This window comes from Lycorma delicatula, chromosome 10 (genome assembly GCF_047948215.1).
Source record: "Lycorma delicatula isolate Av1 chromosome 10, ASM4794821v1, whole genome shotgun sequence".
NCBI lineage: Eukaryota > Metazoa > Arthropoda > Insecta > Hemiptera > Fulgoridae > Lycorma > Lycorma delicatula.
The window spans coordinates 122,768,666-122,783,189 of NC_134464.1; the positions used below are offsets into that span (position 1 = coordinate 122,768,666).

At 30.6% G+C, this 14,524-nt stretch overlaps 1 protein-coding gene across 2 annotated transcripts in view; it reads left to right on the top strand.

Annotated features, from left to right (window-relative positions):
- Window positions 1–10: 10 nt before the first annotated feature.
- LOC142331588 (rapamycin-insensitive companion of mTOR-like) overlaps window positions 11–14,524 on the top strand; it is a 31,985-nt gene continuing 17,471 nt past the window's right edge. Inside the window, exons 1-4 of one of the 2 annotated variants that reach the window (XM_075377592.1) lie at window positions 21–143; window positions 4,278–4,366; window positions 10,305–10,489; window positions 12,313–12,521. In XM_075377592.1, the coding sequence (XP_075233707.1) occupies window positions 12,514–12,521 (8 nt within the window). In that variant the 5' untranslated portion in view covers window positions 21–143; window positions 4,278–4,366; window positions 10,305–10,489; window positions 12,313–12,513. Of the gene's footprint in view, window positions 144–4,277; window positions 4,367–10,304; window positions 10,490–12,312; window positions 12,522–14,524 lie in introns of both variants that reach the window. The other variant, XM_075377591.1, reaches the window with a different exon arrangement.

The window sequence follows — 14,524 nt, forward strand, 5'->3', positions numbered from 1 at the left end:
TTTGCCAAACTGACAGAGTACGTACTGTCAGTAGTCAGAGTTGTCGTTCAAGAACTGTATCGGATAGTTCTGGTGATTGTAGTCATATTGATCGTCCTGACTCTGAAACGATCTTACCTCCATCTGCAAATGGATTACAAAATGTGAGTTGAGATTTATTTAAATGAATTTCTTTTATAGAAAAAAAAACTTGAAAAATGGAATTTTAAATCTTATTATTATTATTAGTTATTCGACAGTAGAGTGCACCGTTCCATAACTTTTATTCTTTGTCTTACTCATAATTTAATGTACAGCTATCTATTTTATAAATATTTTAATCTTTGCTTTCTTTTATGTTTTAGCTATTTAAAATTGCTTATAGAATTGAATTTGACCATTAATATCGTAATGTTTGTCCGACTGATATTTTTCTTTGTTTTATAAGATTCTGTACAAAATTTTTTTTCTTCAGTTTGTTTTAAAGCATTTTCATGTTTTATAAAAAGTTACAAAATGTTTTCCTGTTCTTTGAAAACAGAATTTTGGATTGGGATTCTGCTTATTTCAATAGACAATATCTTAAAAGAAATTAAAAAAAAAAATCAACTTTCAAAAAGTGGACTTCCCAATAAAGTAGCAGTTTTGTTGTGCTGGAAATAATAATAACTGATATAATCCAAAGTTTTTATGAATTTAGAAATGAAGGATCTCCTTAAGTTTTTTTAAACAAATAATTTTTATACTTAAAAATTTTTGTAGTGGACCACAATTAAAGTGCTTAATTTAAAAATAAAAAAATAACAAAAAATAATTAATTAAGAGCATAGTTTCTTTCAGGTAAATTTAATAACTAACATATACTGTTTTTGGAATTTTTAATTTTAATTCTTATTCGGTACAACATTACAGTACATCATTGTTCTGTATCTCTAGAAAGAGTTCTAAAAGCAATTTCAAAGTGTCACCGACATTTAAATAGTTAAATATGATGAGTTTTTTTTACATGCAGACATTTTTTAAAGTTCTGAATTTTTATATCGATCCTAAGATACCTTTTTTCTATTAATTTTAAGGACTTCAAGAACAGCAAGTGTTCTTCGTGATGTGAGAGATGCTTTATCAGACATTGCTGAGAAACACAGCAAAGGGACTGTTGGAAATGGCACTGATAACAATCCTTATGTCCCTGAATTTGATACATATACTGGAGCCTCAAATATTCAATGTTCCAGAACTGTTACCTTTATCCCCAAATCCACTTCTGGAATATGATATCCTTAATGAACCAGATCCAGTTAATTTTGATCCACCGTATTCCAGTAGGGCTCAACAACATGGTCTAACAGCTGTTTCACATTGTCTCAACTTCATCGGTTGCTACGTAAACGTCCAGCACCTGCTTCTATATTTCTTGATCATCTTATTACTTGTTTTTTTTTTTTTTTTTTTTTTGTCTTCAGTCATTTGACTGGTTTGATGCAGCTCTCCAAGATTCCCTATCTAGTGCTAGTCGTTTCATTTCAGTATACCCTCTACTACCTACATCCCCAACAATTTGTTTTACATACTCCAAACGTGGCCTGCCTACACAATTTTTCCCTTCTACCTGTCCTTCCAATATTAAAGCGACTATTCCAGGATGCCTTAGTATGTGGCCTATAAGTCTGTCTCTTCTTTTAACTATATTTTTCCAAATGCTACTTTCTTCATCTATTTGCCGCAATACCTCTTCATTTGTCACTTTATCCACCCGTCTGATTTTTAACATTCTCCTATAGCACCGCATTTCAAAAGCTTCTAATCTTTTCTTCTCAGATACTCCGATCGTCCAAGTTTCACTTCCATATAAAGCGACACTCCAAACATACACTTTCAAAAATCTTTTCCTGACATTTAAATTAATTTTTGATGTAAACAAATTATATTTCTTACTGAAGGCTCGTTTAGCTTGTGCTATTCGGCATTTTATATCGCTCCTGCTTCGTCCATCTTTAGTAATTTTACTTCCCAAATAACAAAATTCTTCTACCTCCATAATCTTTTCTCCTCCTATTTTCACATTCAGCGGTCCATCTTTGTTATTTCTACTACATTTCATTACTTTTGTTTTGTTCTTGTTTATTTTCACGCGATAGTTCTTGCGTAGGACTTCATCTATGCCGTTCATTGTTTCTTCTAAATCCTTTTTACTCTCGGCTAGAATTACTATATCACCAGCAAATCGTAGCATTTTTATCTTTTCACCTTGTACTGTTACTCCGAATCTAAATTGTTCTTTAATATCATTAACTGCTAGTTCCATGTAAAGATTAAAAAGTAACGGAGACAGGGAACACCCTTGTCGGACTCCCTTTCTCATTACGGCTTCTTTCTTATGTTCTTCAATTATTACTGTTCCTGTAAATGTTAGCAATCGTTCTTCTATCTCTATATTTGAACCCTAATTTTTTTAAAATGCTGAACATTTTATTCCAGTCTACGTTATCGAAAGCCTTTTCTAGGTCTATAAACGCCAAGTATGTTGGTTTGTTTTTCTTTAATCTTCCTTCTACTATTAATTTGAGGCCTAAAATTGCTTCCCTTTTCCCTATACTTTTCCTGAAACCAAATTTGTCTTCTCCTAACACTTCTTCCACTCTCCTCTCAATTCTTCTGTATAAAATTCTAGTTAAGATTTTTGATGCATGACTAGTTAAACTAATTGTTCTGTATTATTACTTGTATTGATCGGAAAGAATCTCCAGATTGGTTTGATCTTGCAAGAACTAAAGGAAAATCATCATCAAATAAAAATAAATTAACTCAGGTTCGTTTTTTTAATCATTTTCTTCATTTTATTTATTAATAAATAAATACTAGAACGTACCGAATTTGTACATTCTGTTGTATGTTCAAATTTTTGCTTTCTAGACAAAGAAAATAAAAAGGAAAAACAAAGTAACATAGAGATTAAAAACAGATTAGCATAAGGGAGCAGAATTTTTAGAAATTCACTTTGTTCTTTTTAAATATAGATGTTACAAAAGAAATTTTTTTAAATTTTATGATGAATGTCCAGAAACGAATGTTTTAGGATTAAAAAAACAGCAGTTGTGGGAAATATAATTTGAGAATACATTGTTAAACATTTTTTTTGTACATAGTCAAAAAAGTTTAGCCAGTTTTTCATTTAAGGAAACAAATGGTAATTACACGGTGGCAGATCTAAGATGTATGCAGGATGATCAAAAATGTTTTCATCCAAACTGCCCCAAAAGTTCTTGAGTACAGTGGACATGCATTATTGTAGATGAATAAAACCTGGTTGTCAACATGTCCTGTCGCTTGTTTTGGATTGCTCTTCATAGCTTTTTTCAGGTGTTACATTACACTCCTGCATTTATTGTAGCATCAGGGTTCATAAATGTAATAAAAATACCCTTTTTTCTGTCCCAGAAGACTATTGTTCTGAAACATAATGCAAAAGGCTAAATGAAATTGTTGGAAAATGAAATGAAAGCTCTGTAATGGTAATGCACTGATTAGTATGAATTTTTTTCATCAACTTTTGCTACCAGTTCAACAGACAGAATACTAGGCCCGCCATATCATTTTTTCGTGAACATTTGAGCATCCATTTTTAAATACAATCACACACGGGTGTAACATCACCGCTTCATTGCACGTTAATTCATTATTTCTTTCCCACAAGCATCATATAGTTTGTAATTTTTTTTTTATGAAAGTAATCTAATACCTGATCTCACTTCACGACCGGTGGAATTTTCTGTAACAATCTATTTTAAACACTTGTAAATATTAACAAGATGTGTCAAATTCCACATAACGGACCTTCATGTGTATGAGTCAGACTAACACGAAATGCTGCTACCCTCATTCACAAACAAGAAAACTTAAGCTACATTCTGGATAGCTCTCTTATATGGAGCAAAACACAAGCAATAGGAAAAACAAAAAAACAAAGAAAAGAGCTCTTAGAAATATGATTTTACAAGGTGTTGAAAATTAACTGGATTGACAAAAAATATGTAACATAAATTGTGATAAGATTATATGAAACAAACAAACCTTAAGACAGGCGAGACAGCGGAAACATTTGTGGGTGAATTTTGAACATTTGAATTATGTTGAGTTTTATTAGCTGATATATGGATATCAGCTAATAAAATGAGTATATATCATATCAGCTAATTCATTTAGTTAAATGATTGATGAAAAAAAAGTGTTGACATCTTTGTCTGTACTTCATTACAACTTAAACTTATATTTATTTTTATTATTTTCTTTAATTACAGTTATTAACAAAAGAGTGTGATGAAGCAATAAAGGAATCAGGTGTGTTGTCTGTTAAAGATCCATTCATTTGGAACTGGGATTCAGTTAGGTAACTAAATTTTATTTGTACGTTTGGGATAAATAATTGGACATAAATTAAGATGATTCAGTTTTCTGTCATTCCTTGTAAGTAATGTCTGTGTAGTGTTTCTTGATTACCCACCGGGTTGGTCTAGTGGTGAACGCAACGCGTCTTCCCAAATCAGCTGATTTGGAAGTCGAGAGTTCCAGCGTTCAAGTCCTAGTAAAGCCAGTTACTTTTACACGGGTTTGAATACTAGATCGTGGATACCGGTGTTCTTTGGTGGTTGGGTTTCAATTAACCACACATCTCAGGAATGGTCGAACTGAGAATGTACAAGACTACACTCATACATAACATCCTCATTCATCCTCTGAAGAATTATCTAAACAGTAGTTACCGGGGAGGCTAAACAGTAAAGAAAGAAGAAGTGTTTCTTGATTATTTTGTTTACAGTAATTTTATAATATTGAGTATCTATTTACCTATAGCTTATGTTTGTTGTTTTTGAGTTATATACAAAGATTAATTATTTAATCAGTCTCTGTTGGTTCAGGGTTTCCTTGTACTGTGTGAGGATTTTTTGTTTGTTAAATATTTATATTTATTTATTATTTATTATGCTTTTACGGCCAACATGGGACCAATTAAGTCAATTTTAGTTGGATCTTTTCTGAGAAAAGCGTGTTATTTTACTCTTTCGAGCTGCCCAGAATTTCTTCATCCATTCAGATCTTGCTCTCTTTTCTTCATCCGTAAACACCCTCTTCGTTGTATTTTGTCGTTTGTCTGTCTTTTGTTTAAATCTAATGCTTTTATCTTTTAGCTTTGTAATTTTTCCAGTTTTATTCTGTAGGTCAGTCAGAGAAATATTTATATTACTCTTCATAAAAAAGTTTCATTTTTGAATTAACTATGATTTCTGTTATATAGTAGGAATGTGGAGGATATGGTTCATTTCATCATCGATTGTTGTTAATTTTTGCCTGATTTTGACTGAAGTCATAGAAAAGTTTTTAAAAACACTTTTTAGTTAAAAATGAACTACTTGAGTGTCTTAATGGGTCAAACTGGTTAAAGTTAAGTTGGCATTGTAAATGTGTCTGGTAATTTAGTTTTAGTTTATGAATTAAACTATTGATTATTTTTTATTCACCTTCTGTTACAGTTTCTTGATTAACATAAATTTTATTCGTTTTTAATTTTAAAATTTCCAATTTATATGCATTTAATGTTATTTCTTTCTTTTAACTTTAAGAGAAAAAACATAGCTTGTCATTTTGTGTTCATTTTATTTTTTGGATTTGTAACATAATAAATTAAATTTTATTTTATAAGTGCAATATTCAGTTTTTGTTTTTGTGTTTTCTCTTCTTTTTTTTATATATACCCATAATTATAATTTAAATCATTAAGTCATTTTTTATTTTTCATGGATTTTATTTTTATGGTTATTTCTAAAGTGTTCAGTATCTTTTCAACTTAATTATAGCGTTTTATTTTTGTAGTTCATTTTATAACTGATGGGTCCATATCAAAAAGGGGTTTAGGTCACATTTTGTCAATTTTACAGAAGAACTTTTTTTATGATAACACGTTTAAGAAGTTCTTTTTTTAAAGGTAACTTGTAAATAAATAGTTTTTTTTAAATATCAAATCCAAAAAAAATGAAAAATAAAAAAACAAAAATATAAAATATTTTTATTACCTTGATACAAAATTTACATGCTAAAATTATACAATTTTTCCCCTTTGAATATTATAATAATTGAAACTACATGTTAGTTATAAAATGAAAGAATAATTTAAATATCATAAATAGCACTGAAAAATGTTATTAATATAATTAAATTATAATAATACATTTTTAGTAATATTAAAATATTATTAAAAAAAATTATTTATTTAATGACAATGAAACTTTATACTACTTTTCAACATAGTCCCCAGCAACATTTAGACACTCGTTCTATCATTCTGTCAGCTTTCTGATTCCTACGGCATAGAAGTCTTTAGTTTGCTGTTTGAACCATTCATGTACTGCTTTTTTTATCGCTTTGTTGTCAAACTTTTTACTGCATAAAAAGTCATTGAGTAAGCTGAACAAATGAAAATTGGATAGGGAGAGGTCTAAGTTACAAGGAGGATGTTGCAACACTTCCCAACCCAGCGTTTATCCCGTTCCCTGAACGATGTGGAGATGCACGTTGCCATGCAAGAGAATCACACCTTTTGAGAGAGTGTCCTAACCTTTTCGCCTTATCACGAGTCTCACTTTCTGTTTGAGCATATTAGAATAGTACTCGCTGTTCATGGTATGTTGTTCTTCTAAATAATCGCTAAAAATTTGGTCTCGTGTTTCCCAGAAGGTCGTTAATATCCCTTGACCGGCTGATGCATGAGTTTCAAATTTTTTTGTTGTAGATGAATCCGGATGTTTCCATTCAAGACTTTGCTGTTTGGATTCAGACTCAAAATGGTGTGTCCACATTTCATCAGAGATAAAAGTGATTACCTTTGACTTCAATCTGTTCATTGAGCCCAGAATAAATCCAAATCTGGGTGTCTTTATGTGCTTGAGTTAACCGTCTTGGAACCCATCTCAAACACATTTTGCGATAATTCAGCACATCATGAATGATTGAATATGTGGTTCTAATACTAATATTATACAAACTAGCAATTCGGAAAATTTTGACTCGCTTGTCTTCCCAAATAAGACCATTTATGCAAAAATAAAAAAAACTATTTATGCGGTCTGCAGCGCAGTGGTCAAAACTTCAACTGGTCTTCCAGAGCGATTAAGATCAGTCATACTTGTTCTGCCTGAATTAAATTGTTTCACCATAACAGTAACATGTTTTATACACGTTACTGCAATTTAAACACTTTTCATTGTACTATATTTTCATTGTATCAGTAAATTTAATTGATTTTTGAAAAATTCTGTTTTTTCCAGCATATTCCATAAATTGAAATAAATTCTGTTTTGTGGACTTCAGTCTCTTTAAAATTTTGTCGTGTTAAATATTATTTTTATCACTATTTGTATCTCTTAAACTTTTACATAACAGATTATGTTTTCACTGACTAACGATACTTGTTTGATGATATAAATAAGAAATTTGCTCGTCATTGCTACTTATCTGTTAATACTTATCGTAATACTTAATACTGTAATCGATACTGTTATCGTAATACTTATTGTGTTACTTATCGTAAATTGTTTAAGGATCTGTTTTCCACCTTCAGCTGGTAACAGCTGCAAAACATTTAATTCATTTGCATCAGTAATCATTGCTAAACTTATGAAGTGATAATTTACTCTTTTTACTAATGTAAGTTAATCTGATATAGCTGTTACTCATATTACTTATAAAATAAAAATTATTTTAAAAAAATTAAACATTTAAAATTATTTTCAAAAACAAAACTGAATTACAGCTAAAATAGCAAAAATATGTTCACAATGTAACAGTTGAACTAAAACAAACGGTCGATGCATGAAAGGTGATTGAAATTAAACTGTATTATGAGTAATGATGGTCTTTATGAAAATAGGATAAATATTCAGAGTACAGAGAATGACATGTGGACTTAGCTCCTTCTTTTTGGTGTTATAAAACATCAATTTACTTGTGACTGAGCTTGTTGTTTTACTATAATAAATGAATAGGATTATGTGATTCATATTTTTTTTTTTTTGTCTTCAGTCATTTGACTGGTTTGATGCAGCTCTCCAAGATTCCCTATCTAGTGCTAGTCGTTTCATTTCAGTATACCCTCTACATCCTACATCCCCAACAATTTGTTTTACATATTCTAAACGTGGCATGCCTACACAATTTTTCCCTTCTACCTGTCCTTCCAATATTAAAGTGACTATTCCAGGATGCATTAGTATGTGGCCTATAAGTCTGTCTCTTCTTTTAACTATATTTTTCCAAATGCTTCTTTCTTCATCTATTTGCCGCAATACCTCTTCATTTGTCACTTTATCCACCCATCTGATTTTTAACATTCTCCTATAGCACCGCATTTCAAAAGCTTCTAATCTTTTCTTCTCAGATACTCCGATCGTCCAAGTTTCACTTCCATATAAAGCAACACTCCAAACATACACTTTCAAAAATCTTTTCCTGACATTTAAATTAATTTTTGATGTAAACAAATTATATTTCTTACTGAAGGCTCGTTTAGCTTGTGCTATTCGGCATTTTATATCGCTCCTGCTTCGTCCATCTTTAGTAATTTTACGTCCCAAATAACAAAATTCTTCTACCTCCATAATCTTTTCTCCTCCTATTTTCACATTCAGCGGTCCATCTTTGTTATTTCTACTACATTTCATTACTTTTGTTTTGTTCTTGTTTATTTTCACGCGATAGTTCTTGCTTAGGACTTCATCTATGCCGTTCATTGTTTCTTCTAAATCCTTTTTACTCTCGGCTAGAATTACTATATCATCAGCAAATCGTAGCATCTTTATCTTTTCACCTTGTACTGTTACTCCGAATCTAAATTGTTCTTTAACATCATTAACTGCTAGTTTCATGTAAAGATTAAAAAGTAACGGAGATAGGGAACATCCTTGTCGGACTCCCTTTCTTATTAGGGCTTCTTTCTTATGTTCTTCAGTTGTTATTGTTGCTGTTTGGTTCCTGTACATGTTAGCAATTGTTCTTCTATCTCTGTATTTGAACCCTAATTTTTTTTAAAATGCTGAACATTTTATTCCAGTCTACGTTATCGAAAGCCTTTTCTAGGTCTATAAACGCCAAGTATGTCGGTTTGTTTTTCTTTAATCTTCCTTCTACTATTAATCTGAGGCCTAAAATTGCTTCCCTTGTCCCTATACTTTTCCTGAAACCAAATCGGTCTTCTCCTAACACTTCTTCCACTCTCCTCTCAATTCTTCTGTATAAAATTCTAGTTAAGATTTTTGATGCACGACTAGTTAAACTAATTGTTCTGTATTCTTCACATTTTTCTGCCCCTGCTTTCTTTGGTATCATAACTATAACACTTTTTTTGAAGTCTGATGGAAATTCCCCATTTTCATAAATATTACACACCAGTTTGTATAATCTATCAATCGCTTCCTCACCTGCACTGCGCAGTAATTCTACAGGTATTCCGTCTATTCCAGGAGCCTTTCTGCCATTTAAATCTTTTAATGCTCTCTTAAATTCAGATCTGAGTATTATTTCTCCCATTTCATCCTCCTCAACTTCCTCTTCTTCCTCTATAAAACAATTTTCTAATTCATTTCCTCCGTATAACTCTTCAATATATTCCACCAATCTATCGACTTTACCTTTCGTATTATAAATCGGTGTACCATCTTTGTTTAACACATTATTAGATTTTAATTTATATACCCCAAAATTTTCCTTAACTTTCCTGTATGCTCCGTCTATTTTACCAATGTTCATTTCTCTTTCCACTTCTGAACACTTTTCTTTAATCCACTCTTCTTTCACCAGTTTGCACTTCCTGTTTATAGCATTTCTTAATTTCCGATAGTTCCTTTTACTTTCTTCATCACTAGCATTCTTATATTTTCTACGTTCATCCATCAGATTCATCTTATAAAATAAAAAAGAATGGACTAAACCCCTGTTAATGTTATATCTTTTAGTATGTTTCTGTTTACTTTGTTCATTCTAAAATTGTTTTGTATTATTTTTTTTTTTATTACTGATATTTAATAAGATGTGGTTTCATTATTTTGCAACTCCTTTGATGGTCAGTTGAGCAGTAATATAGTCTGAGCTTTTTTTTTTGCTTAGTTTTTTTTAACATTGTTGTGATGTAAGATGTTTTCTATATAATTTTTCAAAAAGCCATTTGATTATTATTATTTTGGTATATTATTATTTCATAACAAATTATTCTTGCATAATTAAAACAATCAAAAGTCAGGATATTCTTAAGTTATGAAACTGGCCTTTTTTATTTTTAGAGTAAAGCAGCTTGCCTTTATGAGTCAAGTCAACGGCAGTTCTTACGTAAATTGGTTCAATTTTTATTGCCAAAAAGTCGACAATTATCAAGGATTGATGTTGGAATCGATAGACGAGCTGTCAATATATATATACATTAACTGGATTTGAACTCATTGGCTGTTTACTACAAAGTCCAGAAGAGGTAGGTAATACATTTTAATATTTATTTAAGAAATTAATTTACATGCGTTGTAGTTGATACTATTAAATTATTTTATAGCAATCACATGGTTACCTTTATTTTTTTAACACTGTAGATAAACACTACTGTGTTTTCATCTCCATTCTCTTTCATTTACAGCTGAACTGTTGAGTTTATAGTTTACACTTTGTTTTAGTTTATCTTTAAGTTTTAGTTTTTCTGTCACTTCTTCTTTTTACCTTCTGCTGCACATTTTTGTAATATTTTAATTAACCCTTTGTTTATCATAATAATTCCCCAGGCAGTTGGCTTGTCTAATATAAAATGTTTTGATGAAGCTTTTATTTTTGTTCAATAAAATTCCGCTTGTGAAAATGTGATGCACATGACCTAATATCGGATTCAGCAATGTGTATCAGTTCTGTCTACCAAGCTTTGCTTGGAGTTCTGCAACTGGTGGAATAAAAATCAACAACTCTACAAGAATATTTTGTTTACCGACAAGGCAAATTTCATTCGAGATGACTTCAACAACTTATGCAGTGAGCGTACATGGGCAGAAGTAATTCCTCATGTAACTGTGGAAAGCAATTTTCAGTACTGATGTAGTGTTAATGTACGGTACAGCTTTCTTCACAATCAACTGTTTGGACCATTCATATTACCTGGCTATTTAAATGCTTGAGGTATACTTGCACTTTCTTCAAAAAGAATTGCCGTAGCTGCTTGAAGATGTTTCTCTAGCGCTGAGACACAAAGTATACTAAAAGCTCGATGGCACACCTCCATACTTTTTCGTCACTTGTTAATTGGACTTAAACCATTGTATAATCATTTCTCTGACAAATGAATTGGCCATGGAGGTCCACATCTTGTGAAGAATTAATTGTCTGCATTATAGTTTGGCTGAGGAACTTAAGGACAGCCCTGAAGAAATAAAAAGATAAACAGAAGCGTGCCAAGAAATTTGTTGAAAATGGCGGGCTCATTTTTGAACATTTATTATAAACTGGTATGTATAATCCACTTTGGTCTTGTGTACTATTTATAAATAATATTCAAATTTTTCTAACTTTTCTTTCTTTGTTTTATCCAACATATCTTATACCATTTTGTTCAAAATTAAATTCTTTACAAGTTTTGTTTAAATTTTTTATAAAATTTATTATATGTCAAACATAAAAAACAGTGATTTTACCCTAATTTATTAGTTTTCACCCCTGATTTCTCAAAATCTATATTTTTTTAAAATTAAAATTATTTGGCACATCAATAATTTGCTTAAAATACTTCAGTATTTCCATACATGTATGTAGAAATATGTACACATGTGTGTTTGTTAAAATATACACACAATGCAAAAGAAATTGTGTAAATAGTTTTACTTTTAACATGCAGTAGCTGTTTTTAACAATCTTAATGAATGGCACTTACTTTTAATTAAAAGTATATATTTGTAATTACACATATAAGGTTACACAGTCACTGATACGTTAAAAAACATTAGTCTCACCATCAATCTTGTGGTTATAGCCCAACACGACTGTAACGTGTGTAAGTTGGCATTTTATCTTGCCACTAGATATACAATGAAGTTCTATCTATTTTTAACTTGTGTATAGCCAGTGTTTGGCTGTGCCGTGTTAATTTAATTATTATATATACAATAATAAATAGATTTCTGTACTTCAAAAATAGAAATTCATTATTGTTACATATTCCAAATGTCTCATTTTAATACCTTATTCACTATTCAGATTTTGTAAAAGAAAGCTACATTATTATGTGATATTTTTTGTATTTTTATTTTCCCTGTTTTGCAGTCTGAATGTGAAAAATTATTGATAGATTTATTAACTGATATATCAAATGAAATTGGTTCTCTGCTGTCATCTAAATCTGCTCATGATTGTCTCTTCAGTCCGCAATATGTTTTAAACACATTACTTGGAGACTATTTTTTTTATATTGGTCATCTTCGTCGTACAACAGCTGGTTATAAAGTGCTTGAAAAAGTTGGTATTATGCAACAGTAAGTAATATATTTTTATTTTTTAAACTTTTATCTCTGTGCATATTTGAAGTTATAATTGTAAAAATATTTATAATGTTTTGCCATTATCAAACGACCTAATACCAGTTGCTTGTCAAAATATTTATCATAAAATTAAAAAAAAAAAAAAATACTGCTTTGCATCATATTTTTTAAATATTTTGTTAGAAATAGAATTTAAATATTTTTTATCCCATTTGATTTTTACTTTATTATGCAAAGTAAAGGAAGTATTGTGTTCATGAAAAATTTCAGTTTTCAGATGTCAACAAAAATATACATTTTGACCATCTCTGAATCCATTTTGACTAGTTTTGGTCTGACGTCTGTATATATGTATGTATAGCATAATGCAAAAACGATTATCTGTAGGATGTTAAAATTTTGGATTTAGGACTGTTGGAACATCTAGTTGTGCACCTCCCTTTTTGATTGCAATCAACTGAACCAAGAAAGAGTGTCCAAAAAAGCCCAAGATCCAAAAACAATTTGGATTTTGGACTGTTTCTTTACTGCAGTAATAAGCCCTCATTGACAGCTTTTCAACAATATATCATAAGTGGTACTTATTTTCATTGGTTCTAGAGTTATAGCCAAATAAAATTTTAATTAATGAAATATTTGGATCAAGGGGAAGGCACATCGATTCGAGTCAGACTTCATTTCCCTTTTTTTAACTTTTTTTTTTTTAATTTAAATATATTGATTTATTAATAATTATTAACCTTTGATTGTAAAAAAAATTACAATAAATAATAATCCAATAATAACAATAAAAAAAATGAAAAAATATCAGAAGTTATTTTTTTTTTTTTTTTGTCTTCAGTCATTTGACTGGTTTGATGCAGCTCTCCAAGATTCCCTATCTAGTGCTAGTCGTTTCATTTCAGTATACCCTCTACATCCTACATCCCCAACAATTTGTTTTACATACTCCAAACGTGGCCTGCCTACACAATTTTTCCCTTCTACCTGTCCTTCCAATATTAAAGCGACTATTCCAGGATGTGGCCTATAAGTCTGTCTCTTCTTTTAACTATATTTTTCCAAATGCTTCTTTCTTCATCTATTTGCCGCAATACCTCTTCATTTGTCACTTTATCCACCCATCTGATTTTTAACATTCTCCTATAGCACCACATTTCAAAAGCTTCTAATATTTTCTTCTCAGATACTCCGATCGTCCAAGTTTCACTTCCATATAAAGCGACACTCCAAACATACACTTTCAAAAATCTTTTCCTGACATTTAAATTCATTTTTGATGTAAACAAATTATATTTCTTACTGAAGGCTCGTTTAGCTTGTGCTATTCAGCATTTTATATCGTTCCTGCTTCGTCCATCTTTAGTAATTTTACTTCCCAAATAACAAAATTCTTCTACCTCCATAATCTTTTCTCCTCCTATTTTCACATTCAGCGGTCCATCTTTGTTATTTCTATTACATTTCATTACTTTTGTTTTGTTCTTGTTTATTTTCATGCGATAGTTTTTGCGTAGGACTTCAACTATGCCGTTCATTGTTTCTTCTAAATCCTTTTTACTCTCGGCTAGAATTACTATATCATCAGCAAATCGTAGCATCTTTATCTTTTCACCTTGTACTGTTACTCCGAATCTAAATTGTTCTTTAACATCATTAACTGCTAGTTCCATGTAAAGATTAAAAAGTAACGGAGATAGGGAACATCCTTGTCGGACTCCCTTTCTTATTACGGCTTCTTTCTTATGTTCTTCAATTGTTATTGTTGCTGTTTGGTTCCTGTACATGTTAGCAATTGTTCTTCTATCTCTGTATTTGAACCCTAATTTTTTTAAATTGCTGAACATTTTATTCCAGTCTATGTTATCGAAAGCCTTTTCTAGGTCTATAAACGCCAAGTATGTTGGTTTGTTTTTCTTTAATCTTCCTTCTACTATTAATCTGAGGCCTAAAATTGCTTCCCTTGTCCCTATACTTTTCCTGAAACCAAATCGGTC